Below are 24,015 nucleotides of genomic sequence, written 5' to 3' on the forward strand. Positions count from 1 at the left end.
AATTGGGTGCGGTCCACTTCTGCGGCTCTGCCAAACCCACCTTATATACCTATACATTATGGTGTTATCATGTTGGAATAGAAAAAGTGCCCTCTATTATTGATACTTTTGGGATGCATTTCCATGCTTGTCCTCTAACTTTTCCTCTGTTCCCTTTTAAGGATCCAAATACCCATCTAAGCCAAACCAACCCATTCATATCCACACCTTCCAACTTTGGTTGTTGAGAGACCATTTTTCTTTATTAGAAAAGAGGAGGGGAAAAGGAACATTGATGTCTGCCCTAAAATGCATTTAGAAAAAAAGTATACAATTAAATCTTGGGGCGACAATGGGTTGTAACTTAACTGGATTGAATTGGTAAACTCGAGCCTAACTTGAATTAAAAAATAATGGACTTAAATTCAATCTGATTGGTTGAATTATATTTAGGTTGATGATCGATGAAGTTGTACAATTCAAAATTCATCAATAATTTTTTTAGATATTTTTATATAAATATTTAAATAATAAATAAAAGTAAAAAATTAATTTATAGTTTTCTTTTTAAATAAAAGAAGTATATGACAATATAAATTTTAAATATCAAATTGGACTTGTTAGATTCGGGTTTTCAAAATCTTGGTTCAAGTCCAAAGCAAATTGAATAATGATTGAAAAAAATCATCACAAATCAAATGTGAGTATTAAAATGATGGTAAAAATCCATCCAAGTTAGATTTAGATTTGATCATCCAAGTAGTGTAATCATACCTAAAAGGAGAATGGAAGATGAGTGAAGAGAACTTCATTCCATTTTCCTCATCTTATCACTTTTGGGGTATGGTCAAAATAAGGCAAACCAAACCAAAATGTTTGAAAGCAATATGACATGTAGACTCAACACTTGGGGAGGAAAATACATGGCAGTTTGAGTAGAGAAACAATGAAAAGTTCCCCCACCAAGTTCCCAGAAAGATTGGTGTGGAGTCCAGTCCCTCCAAAGATGGGTCCAATTTATTTATTAATAAAAATAATTAAATACCACTTTTCAGTTTTCGCTTTTCCCCTTCTAGATGGTCCAATCAAAATATATTATAAGCTAAGGGCTCAGTTGCCTTGTGAAAGTGGCCTCCCCCAGCCACCCCTCTCAGAGGTGACGTGACTTGCTCCTTTGCACCCCCACCATCAAATGGGTTTGTGCCAACTTGCCAATATGTTTTTGTATTTTGTGTATGGTCTTTTGTTTTTCAGCCACTTTTTGTGGTTGGGGGCGTTTCTCTCACGCTCTGGAAAACGGGGTGTGGGCTTTGTTGCCTTTTTTTCTGTTTTGAGATAAGCACTAAGCCCCTCGAGCCCCTTTGGAAAGCAGGGGTGGGTGGGTCTCTGCCACTGCCCATGTGTGGTGCCCAGATGGAACATGTCCTACACTGCCCTTTTCCATGTGAGGATAGTCCTATAAAATAGGGGACACAAGGGAGTGTTGCTTCTATGTGCTATTGGCTATTGCCGGTTTTTCGGAAAAAAACAAATTTTTTTTATATTAAAATATGACATTTTTAAAAACTACTTTTTAATTTATAAATTTTTTTACAATGCCTATTAAAAATTATCCTTTAAATTGAAAGTTATCTCTTCAAAAAAAAAACAGAACTGAATTTCTTGAAATTGGATTTAAAAATAGTTTCAAATGTCGAATTTTAAAAAATATTTTTTAACATCATTGTATTTTATTTTTTCAAAATCTCAATTATTGCCTATTATGAATATTAGTTTTTTTTAATAAATGTTTATAAATTAAGGTAGGCTTGTATATATTTTTTATTTTTTTAAACCAAAAAATGATAGTAACTTTTGTATAAAATGTAAGAAATTTTACGAGAGTTTTCTTAAAAATATAGTAACTTTTAGGGTTAATTTTATTTATATCTAAATACATTTCATTGATTAGCATTCTTACATATATATTTCATTAATAAAATTTATTTTGTTAGATGACTGTTAAATACACATATTTAAAATCTTTTTACATGAAATCTCTCCAAAAAGTAAATTTTATTAATAAAATAAATTTATATGGAGGTGTTGATTAAAAAAAATTTAAAACTAATAATGGCCAAGTATATTTATACAAAACCTCTTAAGGTTTGTGTGAAATTAACCATAATTTTTAAAAATTATTTTAAAACTTTGAGATATTAAAAAAAAAATTATTACCTGAAATTTTAAAAATATAATGTAAGTGCGTATAAGTTATTACAATAAATTTTTATTTTTACTTCTTTGTAAAATTTTCAATTAAAAAAAATTAATTCGAGATAAACATGTTAAATGTAATTAAATTTTTTTAGTTTAGATATAAATTTTGTTTAATGTCTGATAATTGATTTCTATAAATATAGATATAAGTCAATTTCATGAAATAAATACAAGAAATACATAAATGCAGTGCAAACAAACAATTGAGAGGGACCATTTAAAGTTGGATGGAGGGTGAGTAGACTGTAGAGGCTTCAAACTTTTCATGTGGGTGTGTGGATTCAATTCATTGTACATCATTTCATGACATGAAACTCTCAAAGAATGAATGTTTGTAAAGAGATTTTTGGATCACAAACCCATGCTCTCGTATGACTCCTCATGTTCTAGGTAGACTATTTGCTTCTTTTTTTTTTTTCCTATTTTTTTTTTCATTATATATATATACATATATGGTCTCGAAAAATGTTCAATGGATATGGATGAATGATACGACATATATATTCTAAATCACGAAGCTTATATTTAGTAACTGTTTTTAAAAATAATTATAAAAAACAGTTTTATAATATTTTATAAAATAAAAGTTTATTAGAAAATGTGAAATATTTTTAACTTATTTTTAATATTTTTAAATATATTTTAATAATAATAATTTTCATATTTGATGTCTTATTTTTAATCTATATGTATGTTTTTGTAATCATCTTTTAAAATACTAAAAAAATAATAAAAAAATAACTAAAAATAATTAAAATATCTTATATGAAAATACCATTTTTTTATTTTTAAAAACAAAAAATAAAAAAAGGTTTTCTGATTGTCAATGTATTTTTCATTTTTTTAAATAAAAAACTATTTTTGAAAAACAATTGTCAATTAAAACAGTTTTGTTTTTCATAACAAGAAACATATTTGATAATAAAAAATTATTTTATGTTTTATGTTATTAAAAATAAAAAACAACATATTTTTAAAAAATAAAATTTAATTATTTTTTTATTTTTTAAGAACTATTTTAATATATAATTATATAAACATGTACAAGGATTAAAAATGAAATACTACATATAAAAATTATTTTAAAAATATATTTAAAAATATAAAAAAGATGTTAAAAATATTTTAAATTTCTAAACATACTTTTATTTTATAAAAATCAAACGGTTTTAAAAAACTATTCTCAAAATTATTTTTGAAAACAGTTGTTTTTATATTATATTTTTTTATCATGAATTTGAATATATATGCTTATAGCTTAACAATCAAGAATTAAATGAAAAAGAATATAAATTTGATTTCACCATTATTAATATTAAAAAATAGACAAGATATTCCAATTTGTGAAGTTAATATTAGTATATAATTTAAATAAATAAAAATGATTTTGAAAATATATTGAGACGGCAGACGTCCATCATCTTTACATCTACTTTGTGTAGTCATTTCGATATCTCATATCATATCAAAACAAAGGCACTAATAATTCGTTTCCACTTTTTCCTTTCACTTACGACTTAACCCTCTATTCTTATTTTTATTTTCTATAAATTTGTAAAAAAAAATTAAAATTTTTTTTTTGGAAATTAATTGGAGAAAAAAAGGGCCCATTTGCCGATTTCCAGAGATATTTGAAAATATTTTCTGGGTTTGAATCGATTGATTGATTATGGTAGGAAGAGGAGAATGGCGCGTGGAGGAGGGGGACAGGGCGTCTCCCTACACACATGCAGGTGAAGTGGTGGGAGTAAGACGTCTCTCCAAACGACTCTCTGAAGTCTGAACTCTCTCTGCCACTCTACCCACCACAAAGTCACAAACGCCTCTACAACCCACGACGTGTCTCTCTCTCCCTCCTCTAGTTCTCTTTCTCTATGTTGGGAGGGTGGTGATGGGGGCGTAGTACGCACTGGGCGTCCTTTATCTGAATCGGGATTGGCTAAGACGGACGTCATCTCATCTGGGTGCGTGACTCTGTTCTCTCTCTGCAACTCTGTCTTTTTTTGTTTTTCTTTTTTTATTGACTTTTCTCGTCATCAAGCGTCTTTCAAATCCACGGGTATTCTGTCGATGTGTTTATAGATAAATAATTGTTTATTGTTTGATTGGGTTTTTTGACTGCTCTGGATTTGTTACTGTGACTGCCCGTGCACAAGGTAGATCGAGGATGTTATTGGGAATGTATTTGTGCAAATTTCGATGAGTTCAATCAAAGTTTGTAAAATTTCTTTGTGATGATTTGTGGGGTTTTCTGGGTTTTGTTTGGTTTGAATCATTAGGTATCGGGTTGTGATTCAGTGGGGAGTGTTAAAGATAAGGTCTTGAGTGAAATCTGATAAGAGTTTTTTTTTTTCATGCATTTCCCTCGAATTTTCTTGCAGTTTCTCTTCAATTTGTACGGAAATCGCCCAGGAATTGCCTTGTTGGAATGCTCGGATTTGGGCTGGGTTCTCCTTGAAACAGAGGACGGGCATTGAGTTCGCGGTGTTTTGTTTTTTGTTCGAAGTTTCGAGGGATTGTTGGACTTGAACCTGATGAATTTTCGCGTGATTCTAGCATCTGGGTTTGTCTCCATTTCTTATTCTCAGTAATGGGGTGTGTTTATTCGAGGTCATGTATTGGGGAGGTTTGTACTCCAAGAGATGCAAGAGTTAAAGAAACTGAAAATGCGAGAGCAGGTGCAGAGCTTCCCGTGTTCTCTCCTGCTTCTTCAGATGGGGAAGATGGGGAAATTAGAGATCAGTTGAATCAGTTGAGTTTAACTAGGGATTCTGAAGTAGGCATCACTAGGCTTTCTAGGGTTTCTTCTCAGTTTCTACCCCATGATGGGTCACGAACTGTTAAAATTCCATCGGGAAACTATGAATTACGATTTTCGTTTCTGTCACAGAGAGGATATTATCCTGATGCTCTTGATAAAGCTAACCAAGACAGTTTTTGTATCCACACCCCTTTTGGGACAAACCCTGACGATCATTTTTTTGGGGTTTTTGATGGGCATGGAGAATTCGGTGCTCAGTGCTCACAGTTTGTGAAGCAAAAATTATGTGAAAATTTGCTTAGGAATAGTAGGTTCCATATGGATGCAATTGAGGCATGCCATGCCGCATTCTTGACGACAAATTCACAGTTACATGCTGATAGTTTGGATGATAGCATGAGCGGCACAACTGCAATAACAGTATTGGTTCGTGGTCGGACTATATATGTTGCTAACTCAGGGGATTCCAGAGCTGTTATAGCAGAAAGAAAAGGGAAAGAAATTGTGGCTGTTGATTTATCAATTGATCAAACACCATTTCGGGCTGATGAACTTGAAAGAGTTAAGCTTTGTGGAGCGAGGGTCCTCACTTTGGATCAGATAGAAGGGCTGAAGAACCCAGATGTGCAGTGTTGGGGCACTGAAGAGGGGGATGATGGCGATCCTCCTAGACTATGGGTACCCAATGGGATGTATCCTGGCACGGCTTTTACCCGAAGTATTGGTGATTCAATTGCTGAGTCAATTGGGGTGGTTGCTAACCCTGAAATTGTTGTTCTGGAGCTCACACCAGATCATCCTTTCTTTGTGCTAGCTAGTGATGGGGTGTTTGAGTTCCTTTCTAGCCAATCTGTTGTTGACATGGTAAGGTATCCTTCTATCTTATTACAATAATCTATGTGAAAATGTGATTTTTAGCTTATTTGATTTGAGTGTTAAGTGTTACTGAAGCCTAAAGTTCTCATAGTTACATTTGTTCCATGCTTATGATTGTAGGTTGTCTTTTATTTGTATGTTTTTGCTGAATGTGATATTTAGTTTTCTTTCTGAATCCTGGTGATCAATTTAGAATCTTGTGATGAATTGCATAAATGATGGCCTAAATCCATAACTGGAATAATCCAGGTATACAAATAATTTGTTGTTCTTGGTCTAGCATGTTGGTGGCTTGAGATGTTTTGGAGTGTGAATTTCTTCCCCCATAGGAACAAATCCTGTTTGATTGCACGATTATTACTTCCTGATAGATAATACTGTTTGATCTCATTGGGCTCACATTTATAAATCAAAAGAGTATGATATTGGGAAACATATTCCTTGTGTAGGGTTGATACAAATTTTGTTTGACACTCTTTTTGAGTTCCTGATTTCAAAATACATAATGTGCTATATCATATGGGTTTGGTGCTGGTGTGGGTCTAGGCATTTAATCCATGCAACTGTCAAATTTCAGAATACTATGACTTGGCTGGAAAGGATTTGGTGCATTGAGATAACATAATTAGTAACATTTTATATTTGTTACATAATTTATATGAGTACAAAATATAAATTTATTTCATAATAACTTCTATTAAATGTTTTTTATTTATTGATTTATTCTTTTATTTGACAATCCACCTAGAAAAAAGATTTTCTTTTGTAAAATACAACCTAACCAGCCAGTGGGTCTCACTCAAGCATTATTAACTTTATATATATTTCATTATTTGTTTGTTTTCGTGCTCTTTGTATATTCTTGGTGTACTAGGGTTGCACCCCTACTTTTGCTGGGGTTGCACTGCCTGTTTTTGTTAGGTGCTCTTGATTAATGTTTCTGATTGCCTATAAAAAACATAATACATTAGAATGTTTGAGGTATTTTTGGTATGTGTGGCCAGGTTTCTTTTACTTGAGAGCCCTTGAGGCATGCAGATTCCTTTTGATTTGCCTTGGTTGCCTAGCATACTAATTTTAGCTCTTTGGATGCTTGTGGGTTCTTCTTATAGGATGAAGTTGGAATCTTGTGAGGAAGAGTAAATGGGAGGCCCTTCTTTCTTTTTTCTTTTCTTTTCTTGGTTTCATGTAATAATTTGTAGTTACAAGAAAATTTTATGAAACATGGAATTTATGTAAAGGTTGTTCTTATACTTATACACTTGAAAACTCAAACTAAATAATTTTCTACAAGTAAAACTTTATAGTAAAAGTATCCATCGATAAGAAACATGATACATCAACATCCAAGTTTTATTCACGATTTTGTAGCATTTGATAGTCATCCAGCTCAATGAATAACTAAAATGTGAGGTTCTCAGTCATACTAAGTAGTGGTATGGCCTCTTTGAAGTCATCATCTCTATTTTGACAGGGGAATGATTAACCAAGGCTTCAAAATAGTTGTTGCATGTTTCACAACTGAAGTGATATCAAGTCGTACAGGTAATTTAGTTAATCTCAAATATTCAACCTCCGGACATGATAATTTATTGGGAACATATTGATGATATAGATTTATCCAATTCCTTCCTATCTAAGCCCCTAAAAAAGTCTTCCCTCCTCACTGAATTAAAAATTAAGATGCATTAGATTCTCTACAAGTGGAACAAGTTCACTATATTTTAGGATATTTTTGTGCATCAAGATGGTTTGAGGGTCCTCTTTAGTTTTAGTCATACTTTCTTCAAATAGTAAAAGAAATTTTAATTTTTAATTTTTTATTTTTGGCAGCCGGGTCACTTATCTAAAGGTTTTTGTCTCAAATGCTCTCATGCTTATAAAGGAGTTGTGGGAATGAGTTATTGGATCACCTTGGGAGAGTGCATCAGGAGTGATCTTGTTTTACTAGAAATTAGGGAGTGCGAGTTTGTTGATTCCCTTCGTAGAAATGCCACTTTCACTTGGTCAATTTGCAAAAGTTCTTTGTTTGATAAAAAATTACTTTGCCCTAAATGGGATTAGATATCAATCTTTTGAAGTGAGGGCTAACTCTAGTTAGGTTTGAAAACATGTGGTTGCTTTACCTTGATTTCAAAGATTGTATGGGTACTTGATGGAGAGAGTTTCAAGGTGTGGATTGGGAAGGTCATAGGTTTATGAAGAGACGATAAGACATTAAAGCAAAATTGAAATGGTAAAATAAGATAGCTCTTGAGAATATTAGGAAAAGAAAGATAGCTTTCATTAGGGAAATTGCCATGGTAAATTCCTTCAAGGAGGAGAGCCTTGGAGTAATGAATTAGCAACCTATAAGATCCCTTCAGAAAGTGGAGTTGGAACAATTGTTTTTTGGGAAGTGTTGCATTGGAGCTAGCAAACTAGAGTAAAATATGCCAAGGAGGAGGACTTCAATTCCAAGTGCTCCGACATGATGGCTAATGGAAGAAGGGAAGTTGATCAAATTTAGTGATTAAGGAAGGTGTGATGTTGGATGACCAACATAGTATCTCAAAAGAGATTTTGATTTTTCCTGGTAAACTTTACAATTAATCAATGAGGATTTGTGATGTTTAGAAGGTATAGACTATCTCCCATTTAGTAGTTTGGAGTGACCTCTCTTAGAAATAGGAAATAGGAGAAGTGATCTTTCACGTGGAGAAGGAAAAGGCACCAAACCCAAATGGTTTTTACTTTAGCATTGTATATGATTGCTTTAACACAATCGAGGAGGTTTGTTGAATCCTATGATAGCGGAGTAGTTAATAAGAGCATTAATACCATTTTCACTGCTTTAGTGCACGAAAGGAGCCAAATCATGGCCAAGTTGATGTTTTAGTGTTTACATGAGGATTTGTATGAGATCATTCATCTTTCTCAAGAAGCCTTTACCAAAGTGTTGGATGATAAAAGATGTTTAGGAGGAGGGATTGTTTTTAATATTGATTTTGATTAAGGTTATGGTTATGTGGGTTGAGAGTTTTCAATCATTCATTAGAAATAAAGGTTTTAGGTAGAGATGGAGATCATGGATTTGTGGATGTTTGTCATCAATGAGTTTTTATGCTAGTAAGTGGATGCTTAAAAAATGGGTTAAGACATCTAATAGGGGTTTAAGATAGGGCAATCCATTTTCATTCTTTCTTTTTATCGTTATTGCCATTGTGGTATCTTAATGATGAGAGTGGGAGAATGTGGTATCTTAAAGGGCTTTATGGTGGGTGCAAGTAGAACATGGGTGACTCATTTATGGTCTACTATTGATATCATTTTTTTCTTCAAGAAATAGATCAGATTTCACACAATGTCTTGAACCAATTTTATTGGTGATTTGACATTTTCCAGGGCTTAAGAAAAATCTAGAGATAAGAGCATCCTATTAGGTATCAATGTTAGTTAGGGCTAAGTTCTTTTTTTTTTTGATAGGCAAAAACACAAAGATATATTAGAAAAAGGGTGCTTGAAAGGCGACCTGGAGCATACAGGGAATATACAAGTGTCATCTAAAAAAAACAACAAAAACACAAGCAATCATCTGCCCTCAACAAGAACCCAACCATTCCACAAAGTTAAACAAAGTTAAGGGGCCTACAACTATAGAAGATTTAGCCCAGGATGAGAGATTACAAACAAAGGAATTTTTCAATCTTTGAGTCGACAAAGCCTCATTATCAAAGACTATCCTATTTCTTTCCTTCCAAACCGTCCAAAATAAACAAAGAGGAACTGCCCGCCAAACCTTTTTATGTTTCTTGTCCTTAAAAGAAACATACCAACTTAATAGAGTGTCTTTCACCGTAAACGGCAGAACCCAATTAACCCCAAAAAGAGAAAACACAAGATCCCACAAAATCTTCGCCTTAGAACAATGAACAAGGATATGATTTATTGTTTCCTCTTCAACACAACACAAGCAACATTTGTTGACTAAAATCCAGCTCCTTCTCTTGAGCTGATCTTGAGTAAGGACCTTCTCCCAAGAAGCTTCCCAAGCAAAAAAACTTACCTTTGTAGGAACATACGGACTCCAAATAATATTGCAGGGAAACGAGACTGCACAACTATGAACAAGAGACTTATAGAGAGATTTTACCGTGAAAATCTCATTTTTCGTCTCTTTCCACAGCATCCTATCCTCTCCATCAGCAACCAACCTCTTTCCTTGAATGGATGAAAGGAGTCTCTCCACCTCCTCCACCTCCCAATCATTGAAAGGTCTAAGGAAATGGGGAGTCCACCCTCCCTCTTCCCCCTTTGGGTCCCAATAGTCCGCTACCCACGCATCTTTAGAACCCACTAAATCAAACAAGGAGGGAAAGGCCTCACAAAGGGGGGTGTTCCCGCACCAAATGTCTTTCCAAAACCTCACCCTTTTACCATCCCCCACCGAGAATGATACATTATTGAGCGATAACAAACCTTCCTTGCTGATTTCCTTCCAAAGCCCTACCCCATGGCCCTCCCTAGCCCCGCGAGTGCTCCACCCTCCTTTTTCAATCCCCATACTTCGTACTAATAATTTTTTTTTTTTGATACGTAAACACAAATATATTAGCAAAGGCAAACGCCGCAAGGTACACAGGGAGTATACGAGGCGACGACGGCCTCACAACAAAAGACCAAAAAACAAACAAAAAACCCACCAACCCTCAACTGGAGGCTAGCCACTCCAGGAAACCTATAAGGGAGCGGGACTCCGCACCATTATACAACTTAGCCCACCCCCACAAATTACAAACAAAAGAATATTTAATTTTCTGCTATAGCAAGCTCCCCCCCTAAATGCTAGTCTATTCCTTCTTTCCACACCGTCCAAAAATAAATAACGGTATGGATCTCCAAATTCTCTTCCTCTTTTTGCCCAAAAGAGCCCTTCCAGCTGATAATCACCTCCTTAACAGTTTCTGGAAAAACCCACTGGGCTCCAAACAGGCTAAGAACCATCCCCCACAACACTCCAGCCACTGTACACTGGGCTCCATACTTCGTACTAATAATAAGCTTCCAATATGAGTCTCTTTTTTTCAACCGCAAAACGCCAACTCCATTTGCACAAGAGGGCTCTATTAAGAATGGAAAGATTTCTAATCCCCAATCCACCCATTTTTTTGTGAGTACAGACAACAGCCCACTTAACAAGATGGGGCCTCTTCTCCAACGCTCCCCCCCCCCCAAAGAAAATCCCTTTGGATTTTCTCAAGTCTTAATTTAACCATGCTTGGCATGCGCAATAATGACATAAGATAGGTTGGCATGCTCGCCAAAGTGCTTCGGATGAGAGTGATTCTTCCTCCCTTAGAAATGAACTGCCTCTTCCACAAGACAAGTTTCTTCCTCATCCGCTCTTCCACTCTGCCCCAAACCTTAACCGCCTTATGCGAAGCACCCAAAGGGAGCCCTAAATAAGTGGAAGGGAGAGATCCCACTTTGCAGCCAAGCTCAGCAGCCAATAACTCAACATTCTCCACTCTACCCACTGGCAAAATCTCACTTTTGTTCAAATTAATGCGCAGTTCGGAAATGGCTTCAAACCACATTAATAACCAACTTAGAAAAGCCAATTGCTCTTGAGAGTCATCACAGAAGACCAAAGTATCATCGGCGAACAACAGGTGCGTAACTTGGGTCCCAACACCTTCCCTTCCCCTTATCCTGCAACCTGATAGAAAACCCCCTCTCACTGCTCTGTTAATGAGACTACTTAAGGCCTCCATTCCTAAGACAAAAAGGTAAGGAGAAAGGGGGTTTCCTTGCCTTAACTCCCTGGAGCTTCGGAAAAAACCAATTGGAGAACCATTGACCAGAACCAAAAACAAAGCGATGGATATGCACCATCTAATCGACCCAACCCATTTCTCCCCAAAACCCATTTTTTGCATCACTGATAGCAAAAAATCCCAATTAATGCGATCATAGGCCTTCTCTAAATCCAATTTACACAAAACCCCACTTTCCTTTCTTTTCAACAAGGAGTCTATGACCTCATTAGCTATTAACGCAGCATCAAGAATTTGCCTACCTTCAACAAAGGCATTTTGGGTTGAAGACACCACTTTTCCCACTACCTTTTTCAATCTATTGGCTAAGACCTTTGCAAGCAGCTTGTAAAGACGCCCCACCAAATTGATGGGTCTGAAATCGCTCAAGCCTTCAGCCCCACACTTCTTTGGGATTAAAACTAAGAAGGTGGTGTTTAGGTTTCTGACGAATTTTCCCCTCTCAAAAAATCTTTGAAGAAACCCAAGACCTCATCTTTGACAAAATCCCAGCAGAATTGCCAGAATGCAAGGGAGAACCCGTCCAGACCAGGGGCTTTGTCCCCATTCAGATCTGATAGGGCCGAGAACACCTCATCCACAGAAAAACTCTCCTCCAGCCTGGTTGCTTCTTCAACCCCAATGTTGTCGAACTCAATGTTGTTCCAACAAGGACGCCAACCTCTTGGTTCTGATAAAAGATCCTAAAAGGCCCTCACCACTCCCCTTTGAATATCATGATCTTCTGAAAGCCAGGTACTATTGACTTCAATATTTTTCAAGCAGTTCCTCCTTCTGTTAGAATTTTCCATCTTGTGGAAAAATCCCGTGTTCTTATCGCCTTCCTTCAACCAAATTTCTCTTGATTTTTGTCTCCATGAAGTCTCCTCCATTAGAGCCCATTTCTTGAACTCCTCCCTAGCCTCCTTTCTCGCCTCTAGCTCCTGCTTATTTAAAGCTCTAAGTTGCTCTTGATTATCCTAGTAGGATACTTTAACCAGAGCCAGCCCTTTGTTCACCCCCACTTTACCAAAGACTTCCGAGTTCCATTCCTTCAGCTTAATTTTCAGAGCCTTCAATTTTTCTGTCAGGATGAAACTATAGGACCCACTATAGTTCAATCCTTGCCGCCAGCCCTTTAACAGCTCCTTAAACCCCTCCTCCTTCAACCACATATTCTCGAACCGAAATGGAATTTAGGGCTAAGTTCTTTAATTGTCTATCCTTTTAGAATGTAGTGTTTTTTATTGGCTCCTTGTTATTTGGGTCTTCCTTTGAAGGGGACCCTAGAGTTGTTTCTTGCTGGGATTCAATTTTGGATAGGATTTCTTGATGTTTTGATAGTTGGAAGAAAGCCTACTTGTCAGTAGGTGGTAGAATAACTCTTGTTTAGTAATATTTGTTCCATTTTACCTTAATTTCCTATCTATGTTTAGGACTTTGGTCAAAGTGGCTCCTAGGATAGAGAGGTTGCAAAAGGTTTTTCTTTGTTCGGGATTGTAAAAGGAATGAGTGATCATCTCATGGGTTTGGACCAATTTGTTAGCCTGAGAGGGAATGGGTTTTTAGTGTTGAGGGTATCCTTGAGAAATAAAGCTCTTTTGGGAAAGTGGTGCATGTATATATATATAGGGCAAAAGGTCATCTTGAGTACCTATTGGCCACATTCTACTAGATGTTATACTAACTTGGTTGTTAGGTGGTCATGTTGTTGCCCTTGGAAGGCTATTAAATAAATTTTCTGTCTTTTTGTCCTACTTGTTATTTTGTGCGGATGGTGCAAAAATTCGTTTTCATAACGATGTTTGGAAGGTAATCAATCAACATTTTCTTGTCCAATACCCAAATCTCTTTAGGGCTGTGATTTCTCTTCCTTGGTTTTGAAATTTCAATTTTCTTTTCAACCTTTTAAATCAAGAGATTGAGGAAATTGTTATTTTTGTGTTTGCTTTAGTTGTTTATTTATCGTTCATTGTTCCTAATGTGAGATTTTAGTTTTTGGTTTCCTCACATTTATTCTTAGGTTTTTTTTTCTTTTGATGGATTCCTCAGATTATTCTTAGTTAGTTCATTCTTTAAGGCTTTCGTTACTTCTACACAACTCAATTCCCATTATCCTCATAAAATTGGTTTAGAAATCTAGAGCCCAATCAAAAGTAGAGAGGCCTTTGGTGTGGCTTTTGGAAAATGAGTGGGTTAATGTCAATGATTTGCTCTGGTTAAAGAGGCCATGCAAAACACTCTAGTTAAAGTGGTGTATCATGTGGAAGGGGACTGGAGAATGAGTTGATTGTCTCTTACATAGCTTGATAGCATTGTCATTATGACATTAGTTGTTTGACTTGCTTAGATTGAAAGGGTTCCATCCATAAGCATGGTGGGGATGGTGATAATTTCGTTCAAGGGTTTTAAAAGACTTCTTGGAGGCATGACTCTTTAGTGTATTGCTAGCTTCAAATTGATTTGAATTAATTGATTGAATACGGGATTCTTATGATATATGAAGGAATTTGGAGGCAGTTTGAAAGTTAGTTTTTTTTTTTTTTTCTCATCATTCTGCTTTTGTTAATGAAGCCTTTGCAGACCCTTATGTGGCCCTTATATTGCTAGATTAGAATCTAATGTGCAAGTTGAGGTTAGTGGAGAAGACACTTCTTGTATTATCATCACCACTAGTGAGTTTTGCCAAGTTAAATTTTGGTTGGTGTTCTTTGAGTCACTGAGGACAACTAGAAATTGGAGGATTGCTTAGGGGTCATTTTGGTACAATGGTGAGAGCTTTTTTCTACACCTACTGAAGAGGGTTGTTCTATCAGGGCTGAGATTTTATCCGTATTGGAGGGCCTTTCTAGGCTAAATTTTGATCTTTCCAATCTATTGGTGGAGGGGGATTTGCCATAGTCATATCTTAGTTGCCTAAGGAAAAAGGATGGCGACAGAAGTTTGATGGTTAGCTTTGTCAAATTTTCTATATTACTTTAGAGTTGGGTTGTTCCTTTTGTTAGGCTCCTAGCTTGACCAGTTATATGGTGAATCTTTTAGCAAATCATCGGGACAGTATTTGGTTTCTTTTTAATGTATTTTGATTTCTTTTTTACTGGATTTTCTTTTACCTTTAGTTAGTTATATTGAATAATAGTTTGGATTGTTTTTATGACAATCTTCACCTGTGCAGTTAGCTTTTTTTGATATTGTACAGCAGATTGTGTTCTTGGAAGGATTTCTTATCCTTGTTTGTACTCACTAATTAAGTGCAATGGAATGATTATTTCTGATTCTAAAATGAAAGTGGAAAATAGCGACTAACAAGGTCATTACGTTCAAACCAAGTAATTACAGACCAGAAAACAAAGGGCCTACAAAACTATAGCTTAAGTTTAAAAAATCATGTTATATTACTGAGGAAAGGACATGATAGAGATGATAAAACTTTAGAACATGAAACATGGCAGTAGCAAGAACTAAGGATCTGATCATTGTGACATGCTTTGCCACATTTTGAGGGTGAAGCCTATGATGGAGTCAAATAGGCTCTTCTATGCTAAGTGCTTATTATAGGGGGAGTATGATGCTTTGCTGTTTGTGGCATGCACCTACATGTGTGGATGGTAAGAGCCTTGGCTTTTGCCAGCAAGCTATTCAGACAGTTATGACTGGCATTGTGAACTTATATTACCTATTTCTTGTCTCCTCAGTATCATAACAGTGATGGCTTAGATGCTCTAGTTCTTTTAGACCCAATGATTTTCCTAGCTGTTCAGCAGCTATCCAGTTTCAACTTAGTAAATTGATTAGCCCTTGCTTCCTTTTGCAGAGAATCCATTGCTTTTAAATTCCATCTCTGAAGAGAGAAAAATAACTGCAGTTCAACTTGTGTTAATTCTCACTCCCTTATATTTCCATCTCTGAATAGAAATTGCATTGGCAGATATAGTGCCTCTTCTCATGTTTATAATTGTGTTCCTGATTTTGTTACTGAATTTCCAGGTTACAAAATTTAAGGATCCCCGTGATGCTTGTGCTGCAATTGTTGCTGAATCTTATCGGCTTTGGCTACAGTATGAAACTCGCACAGATGACATTACTGTGATAGTTGTGCATATTAATGGGCTAACTGATGTGAGGGCTTGTTTTGCTCTATCTATTGTCTTTTATCTGATTTATATTGTGCTTCACATGATCATTTGTTTATTATTTATAGATTTTTTGTGAGTTCAGTCAACTGATTTTGTCTTCTTTCATCAGCCTGCTGTTGGACAATCAGCAAATCTTGGTGCTATTTCAAGACCTCCTGTTCCACAAGTCGTGGAAGTAACAGGATCTGAATCTCCTTCAACCTTGAGCTGGAATTCTAGGAACCATCGGGTAAGGCATGATTTATCACGGGCACGTCTTCGTGCCATTGAAAGTTCTCTGGAGAATGGTCAAGTTTGGGTTCCTCCATCTCCAGCTCACAGGAAGACATGGGAAGAAGAGGTAAACCTTTTTCTATTATAAATATTGCTTTTGACACAAGTTTATATGAAGAGAAGACTGGAACAAGTTCATCTTACAATGAGTCCTTATCCCATACATTTGTGGTTAGCAATTTTATTCACATATGTCACAGGCACACATTGAGCGGGCATTGCATGACCATTTCCTCTTCAGGAAGCTTACTGACTCTCAGTGCCATGTCTTGTTGGATTGCATGCAACGAGTTGAAGTTCAATCAGGGGATGTTGTAGTGAAACAGGCTAGCTCTCTGTCTCTCTGTCTGTCTGTCTTTCCCCCTTCCCTTCTTCTCTTTAATCTTTTTAAATTTATAATTGAGTAGAGTTCTTCAACCGTTGTGCATAACCTGGATAGTGTGTGTATGTGTATCAGTGGCAGATATGGATCAAAGTTCATCCAAGTTGAGCATAATCTCTAGAAAAGATGTAACAATTACAATTTACAGACATACTATTTCTATCTTTAAACTACTAAAAGCATTAAGAAACAAGAATTTTAAGCAGAAGGAATTAAATAATTAACCTGAATATATTTTATTTCTGTCTCTGGTATGAGATTTATAAATTGTAACCATAAACAGATTTCCATTCAAGTTCGAGTATGTGGTGGACATAATTGGTGATGAGAACCTTTATCAAAGCTGCAAACACATATTCGCCACCACTTTTCTATTTTATATTCTCATGCACATGGGTAGGCTAATGCTGCTTGACTTAGAGGTTTATTTTTAGTATGCTGAACCTCAGGTCCGCAGGCTTCGCATGCCAGAAATTAAGGACTGTTTATGTAAATGCAATTTTTAACTACAGTCGTATTCATAGCTGCAGAAATGTAATTGATTTTGTATTTTGCAGGGTGGTGAAGGTGACTGCTTTTATGTTGTTGGCAGTGGAGAATTTGAGGTCTTGGCAACCCAGGTTCTAACTTTTGTTATTTGATGCAACTTCAGATTTACTAATTTGTGTGATGCCATCAGTTTCTTCTTATTGTTGTTCAAACTATTTCAGAACTAATATAAAGGCTACCTTGATAATCATCCTTGATCAATTCAATTATCTTCTAGTTTTCCAGTTGTACATTTTGGAGGCTAGATTATTATTATTATTATTTTTGTTTTTTGATATTGGTGTTAACAAGATATTATGGATAACAGGAAGAAAAAAATGGCGAGGTGACTAGGGTTCTGCAACAGTATACAGCTGAAAAGTTATCATCCTTTGGCGAGCTGGCACTCATGTGAGTTATCATTTCACTCCTTCATGCTGGGTTTAAATGACAATTTCATTTTTGTTAAAAATGGATTGGCTCATCAATTTTCAACAAGTTGGTATTTTAGTTCATTAAAAATTAAATAATTATAAACTGGATTAGTGAACAAATAATTATAATTATTGAGCCAATTTCAATTCAATGAAACTTGTAAAAAGTTGTAGACTTTGCAAGCACTTTTTGAATAGGTTCAGAAATAATCAAAATGACACAATTGTGAACGCATTGTCAAAAACTGCTAGATTTTATTAATGATTGCACAAGCTTTTTGAGTACAATATTTCTGATGTTGTTACATTTGTGCATTTGTGGGTTGCACAATCTTGTTAGGGGTATAATTTCCCGGAAAGTTGGTGCAGTTCCATGACATATGTAAAAACTGTCCGGTTAAACTTTTCTTGGTAATCAGTGTGGTCCTATTTATTCTTACTGCTGCTTTTTGTCCCTCCTTTCCTCTCTGTCTGTGCATGTCCTTTTTTGGGGATATGTGGTATTTCAGGTATAACAAACCGCTTCAGGCATCTGTTCGTGCTGTGACAAATGGAACTCTTTGGGCTTTGAAAAGAGAAGATTTTCGAGGAATTTTGATGTCTGAATTTTCAAATTTGTCATCCTTGAAGTTGCTTCGGTCGGTAGATCTTCTTTCAAGGTTGACAATCTTACAGTTGAGCCACATTGCAGATTCTCTTTCTGAAGTGTCCTTCTCTGATGGGCAAACAATAGTTGACAAAGTAAACTTACTCTATCCAAAAACATATTCCATTTAATATGTGTTATTGTCTTTTTTCGTTAACTTTTTCCAGCTTGTGCTTGCAGAATGAGGGTCCTGTTGCTTTGTATATCATCCAAAAGGGACAAGTGAGAATCACTTTTGATCCAGACTCAATAAGGAGTCCAAGCTTCGGGAGCCTTGTATCTGACAATCAAAAGCAGGATGATGATACAGAAAGCAGTACAGAGTTTGTAGTGAAGACTGAGGGAAGCTATTTTGGTGAATGGGCACTTCTTGGTGAAAATATTGGCTCCTTTAGTGCAGTTGCTATGGGTGATGTGGTGTGTGCTGTTTTAACAAAGGAAAAGTTTGATGCTGTTGTTGGTCCATTGGCAAAGCTGTCACAGGGTGATGAAAAGTACGATCTAACTTCCTGTAGGGAATGTTACTGTTTATATCTTAGGGGATATTTGCTAAACCAACTTAATGAGTTAGTATAATTTATAGTTCATTAAGCAAATTTAGTCTATTTGGTACAATAACTTGAAACAATAAGTTAAGAGAAATCACTTTTTCTGAATCCAAAATAGTTTTGTGCCTTCCAAAACTCTTGGCTTCTTATCAACTCTTTAACACTTGTTAGATTTTTTCTCTTTTATCTCTCATAAGCTCATTACCTAATATTAAAAAGGGTAAATATGTGAATTTAAAACTTATTACTCAGTGTCCATTTAGATACACTTCCTGTTCTGTTTTTAAAATCAGATAACTGTAGTGACTTTTATCTAAGATACAAGAACTCTTTGAGGCTTACATTGAAGAAGTAATGGTTTTAAAAACTGTTAAAATAAATTGAGGTATTAAAATTTTTTTACTATCTTGAATTTTATAATTTTTGAAAGTGATTTTTAAAGACATAACATAAGTTTATAATTTTTGTACAAGATGTTCTACTTTATATAGAAGTTTCTAATTTTAAAAATAAAAAAGAGGAAGTGTATCTAAATGGACATTGAGTAATGAGTTTTAAATTCAACTAAGTAAAATTCAGATTAAGTTATCTTAAGGTGCTAGTGGGTGTTTGGTAAAACCTAATATTTAATAGTATTAAGTTTTAAGTTTACCAAATGCCACCTTATTGAATGAAATTGGTATTTTCAATGCAAGGTAGTTTGGAGCTTTATGATTGACAAGTATTTGGTCCTTTCTTGTTCTTAAGTGTTTAATACATTAGAAGTACATCTTACCCTGAAAATACTAATGTTGTTTAGGTCAAGAGACCATTCAAGAGACTATTCTTCAAGCCTCCCTAAGGAATCTGTCAAAAATATCGATCCTTCAACTCTTACGAAAGTTCAGCCTTCTGACTTGGTAAGGAATAATTAATGGGTCTTGCTAGAGTCCATGTTGCAAAGACCTTGGTTTTGAAATAGATAGACATCTGAAATTATCTAATTTTGTTTAGGAGTGGAGAACCTGTTTATATTCCACTGACTGCAGTGAGATTGGGCTTGTATTGTTGAGAGATTCAGGTTGGTTTATTTTATATTATCTTAGTTTATTTCCTCCATTGCACCAGTTTTCATTGTGTTACTTTTTGTTTTGGTTACTTTTTTTAAGATATTATTTCTACATTTATGTGAACGGTAAACTGACTGATGAAATGCTTCTTTTTGGGTCTGACTGGCTATCAGAAAATTTGCTAAGCTTGAAAAGGTTTTCAAAGCAGAAGATCAAAAGGCTTGGGAAGGAAGCACAGGTCTTAAAGGAGAAGAATCTAATGATGAGTATGGCTCCTTCAGCTTGTGTGCCACAGGTTCTATGCACTATTGCTGACCAGAACCATGCCAGTATCCTGCTGAATACATGTCTTGCCTGCCCATTTGCTTCGATACTTCACACTCCACTAGATGAACCATCTGCACGGTTCTGTGCTGCCTCTGTTGTTATTGCCTTGGAAAATTTACACAAGGTTTGATGTCTAGAGTTCTTTTTCTACCTTTTTTCTTCCTCAACTGCTAACTGTGCTTTGCATATACCATGATTTCAACTTTTTTTGGGGGTTTTATTTTCTTATTTGAATTTCAGAATGGTATTCTCTACAGAGGTGTGTCTCCTGATGTTCTAATGTTTGATCACACAGGACATTTGCAGGTTGGTTTTATTATGGTATTTATGCTGCATTATATTGATTAATAGACGTATTATTACATTTCCCTTTTCTCTGTTCTTATGAAGAAGAGCAACTTGAAAAATAACATTCTTCATTATTTTCTTTTCCCTTGCTGTATTGTAGCTTGTAGACTTCAGATTTGGGAAGAAGTTGGCTGATGAAAGAACATTTACAATATGTGGGATGGCAGACTCTTTAGCACCGGAGATAGTCCAAGGAAAAGGACATGGCTTTCCTGCTGACTGGTAAATATTAAACTTGTATAACTTTGGGATTTGTCCTCACCTTGCACAGTATCTTGGACCATTGAATGCTGTCTCAAATTAGAAAAAAAAAATAAAAATCCAAGTGTGAATCACAAGAAACAAAAGTGGTAATTTTAAATTTTGTTTTCATTCTGAAAGACAAAAAAAAAAAAAAAAAAATCTAAACAGAAGTAGAGTGCTTAGGAGAGCCCAATGGTTCTTTTTCTTATTTGTTTTTGGGTAACAGTGATTGCACTCATCATCTGGAATAATACATCTGTGGAAATCGTTTGCGCTATATATATATATATATTGATTAATTGTTTTTCTTTATCTTATATTGCTTCTGGGGAAAGCAATTGGAGTCACTAAGAAATTTCTGGATATGGTAAACTTGTTTACTTTAGTGATTAGAATCACTATATGTGAACAATTTGTGGTGTTTGCTCTATATCTTCCCTTTTAAATTGCTGGTGTCCTGGAAATTTTCTTCTGAGTTTTAAATATGTGCAGGTGGGCACTGGGAGTCTTGATCTATTTTATGCTACAAGGTGAAATGCCATTTGGATCATGGAGAGAAAGTGAGCTTGATACATTTGCAAAGATTGCAAGGGGACAGCTAAACCTTCCGCGCACCTTCAGTCCTGAAGCTGTTGATCTCATAACAAAGGTCTTATTTGAACTTTTAGTTATTTCCTGTGTTTTTTACTGTGCCTGGGGGGAATCTCAGGATATTTTTGAACGCTTTGCTTATTTTTATAAATGAATTGATTTAGTTACTTGAAGTTGATGAAAGCACAAGACTTGGAAGCCAAAATCCAGATTCTGTCAAAAGGCATAAGTGGTTTGATGGGATTGATTGGAAGAGACTGACAGATTCTAGCTTTCCTGTTCCACATGAGATCACATCTCGAATAGCTCAACATCTGGAAAATCACACAGAGGACTATACCATTCATTCACTTTCCCCATCTCGAGACCCAGAAGAACTTAATACTCCAGAATGGCTTGAAGAGTGGTAGAAGAATTCTTGGAATGGGGTTTCAGTCAGTTATAAACATTTTTCAACTGCATTTCTTTTCTCCCATGCGAGAATTTTTGAATTAATATGCATCCTGAACTTACAACACAAGATGGAGAAAGTGAGTGAGTTGCAGAACAGAATTCTCTCTCAACCCCATGATTCTCCTTCGCATGATGTACAGAACAGCATTGGAAATTCTCTTTTAGCCCAACTGGCCATTTAAGCAGCTCAATGGGGGAGGTCAGTTAATAAATTTTTAAGATTTTAATGTCTTTTTTCTGCTTTTGTAAATGCATAAATATGTAAATGTTTTAATGGTCCACTTTTATTTTTTCCAAAAATGAAATTCTGGTTCTCCAAAAACATTGGCAGTGGTGGCTCTAAGTAACCATATTTCCTTTGCCAAACCACTTTTCATTTTTTTTTGTTTTGTTTGTATTATCAATCATAGACGAAGAGATTGGCATGTATTTGCTTTTTCAGGAACTGTCGAATTGAGCTGTGTGTTACTTAAATAATTGCAATCAGGTCAATAGGGGGAACTTTCCTTTCTGTCAGAATATCAAAATTACCATTCTTTTTCGACCCATTTTTCTCTTATGTTGTATGTTGCCTTGTTTAATTTTCATATTCAGTAGTTGTATCTGAAATTCTGCTTAACCCTCATCAACCCACAGATACTACTACTGTAAAGGAGGAAGGTTGATGAGGGCAATAGGTTGTTTTAGAAATTGGGAGTGATTGTGTAAGTTTTTATTTGTTCCATTTCCCTCATCTTGTGGGTAATTTTATTGATTCGGGTACATATGTAGAATGATGTATTGAGTAATGTTACTAACACCCACCTAATATGTTTTTCCACCCATCTTTTTGTCTTTTTAAAATCCACAACTAAATATGAAAGCTCATCTTCCTCACACGCATCCCACCCCAACCCTAATCCTCAGTCTAACCCCGTTCCTTCACTTCTTTCCTTTTCTATGAGATGGGGCCGTGGCAAACCACCATGACCGGCAGCAGCGCCTGGCTGCACACTCGTGAACTGTTACTCATGATGAGGCATTGCCACTGTCTTGATGGTCAGTCATAGCAGCAGCCCCTCCCCTATTTTTGGTTTCAATTTATGAAAGGAAAGGTCTGAATAACAAGAAAGAAGAGGAAGAAAGGAGGAGCCCATGGAGATCATTCATAATTAAATTCAAAGTAGAAATTGAGAGGAAGGATATTGCCTTTAAAAAATTCCTAAAATACCTTTGACTATTAAATGAGAAAACTATTTTTTATCGGTCACTTCTACTTTTCTCATTCTCTTTTTGACTTTTTCACCATTCTCTCACCTATTTATTAGTGAGACTAACTCGAATGATTTATCAATCATTTTTCTCCAACAAATTGAAAATTGAAGATAAATTATTAAAAATTATTATTGTCAAATGCATTTTTGAAGTAAATAATTTTTAAATACCTTATCAAATATTATTTCTTTTTTCAAACTTACATAATATATAATAAATATTATTCTTTATTTCAAACTTACATTATTTCTCATATATATATTAAACAATTTTTAAACACCTCATAACGTATTAGTATTTTTTATTTGTTCTAACTTGCAAATTAGACATCATCAAATATTTTTTTTGTTTCTTATTTACAAAATAATAAATATGTTGTACATTATTTTTCATTGGTCTTAATGGCATAGTTTGGTAATTAAAAAAAAAAAAAACTATCGATAATCGTTTTAATGTCAAACTCAAGTTGTTTATAAATTGTACAAAACCTATTAAGAGTTTTATACATTCTTGTACACTTGACATATTTCCTTTGTACAATTAGTATAATATTGTAAAGTGGTGCAAATTTCATATGCCTTATAAGTTATGTGTCCATGTAGGTGGGTTAAACATGTTTTTAATCATTTGGTTGAAAAAATGGTGGATGACTTATGATTAAATTTTTTTCTTCAAACATCATTATTAGGGAAAACATTGGAATTTCCATATGCGAGTTAAATAAAATGTATGAAATGGGTATATAATCCTTGGGTGACAAGGAAAATAAAGGAATGATTCAGATTCAATTGAAAATTTTCACAAATGGTAGCCTTATACATCTTTGTATACTTAGTATATTTCTTAATGTAATACCCTTGTACAGTTAATGTAATACCCTTATATAGTGATACAAATTTCATATATTTTCTAAATTATGTGTCCATGTGGGTGTGTTAACCATGTTTCTAATTGTTTGGTTGAAAAAATATTGGATGACTTAGGGTCAATTTTTTTTTTTAAACATCATTATTAGGGAAAATATTGAAATCTTGATGTGAGAGCTAAATAAAGTGTACAACATGAGTGTACAATATGCGGGTAACAAAGAAAATAAAATGAAGTGGTTCGTAATCGATTGAAATCTTTCACAA

General features: G+C 35.0%; 1 protein-coding gene across 2 annotated transcripts; it reads left to right on the top strand.

The window, feature by feature from the left end:
* The first annotated feature begins 3,941 nt into the window (after positions 1-3,941).
* On the top strand, positions 3,942-22,187 carry LOC117924921 (protein phosphatase 2C and cyclic nucleotide-binding/kinase domain-containing protein). 2 transcript variants are annotated; one of them, XM_034843659.1, is made up of 16 exons: positions 3,942-4,202; positions 4,620-5,863; positions 15,658-15,789; positions 15,916-16,146; positions 16,280-16,405; positions 17,019-17,081; positions 17,318-17,400; positions 17,933-18,164; positions 18,250-18,563; positions 19,417-19,516; positions 19,611-19,677; positions 19,840-20,117; positions 20,234-20,299; positions 20,442-20,563; positions 21,077-21,233; positions 21,340-22,187. In XM_034843659.1, the coding sequence occupies exons 2-16, from the start codon at positions 4,829-4,831 to the stop codon at positions 21,583-21,585; spliced, it is 3,252 nt and encodes a 1,083-aa protein (XP_034699550.1). In that variant the 5' UTR covers positions 3,942-4,202; positions 4,620-4,828; the 3' UTR covers positions 21,586-22,187. The 2 variants fall into 2 exon arrangements, with proteins under 2 accessions (XP_034699550.1, XP_034699551.1); XM_034843660.1 differs by lacking the exon at positions 3,942-4,202 and adding an exon at positions 4,256-4,394.
* Positions 22,188-24,015: the final 1,828 nt, after the last annotated feature.

The sequence above is a fragment of the Vitis riparia genome, chromosome 11, assembly GCF_004353265.1.
Source record: "Vitis riparia cultivar Riparia Gloire de Montpellier isolate 1030 chromosome 11, EGFV_Vit.rip_1.0, whole genome shotgun sequence".
Classification (NCBI taxonomy): Eukaryota; Viridiplantae; Streptophyta; class Magnoliopsida; order Vitales; family Vitaceae; genus Vitis; species Vitis riparia.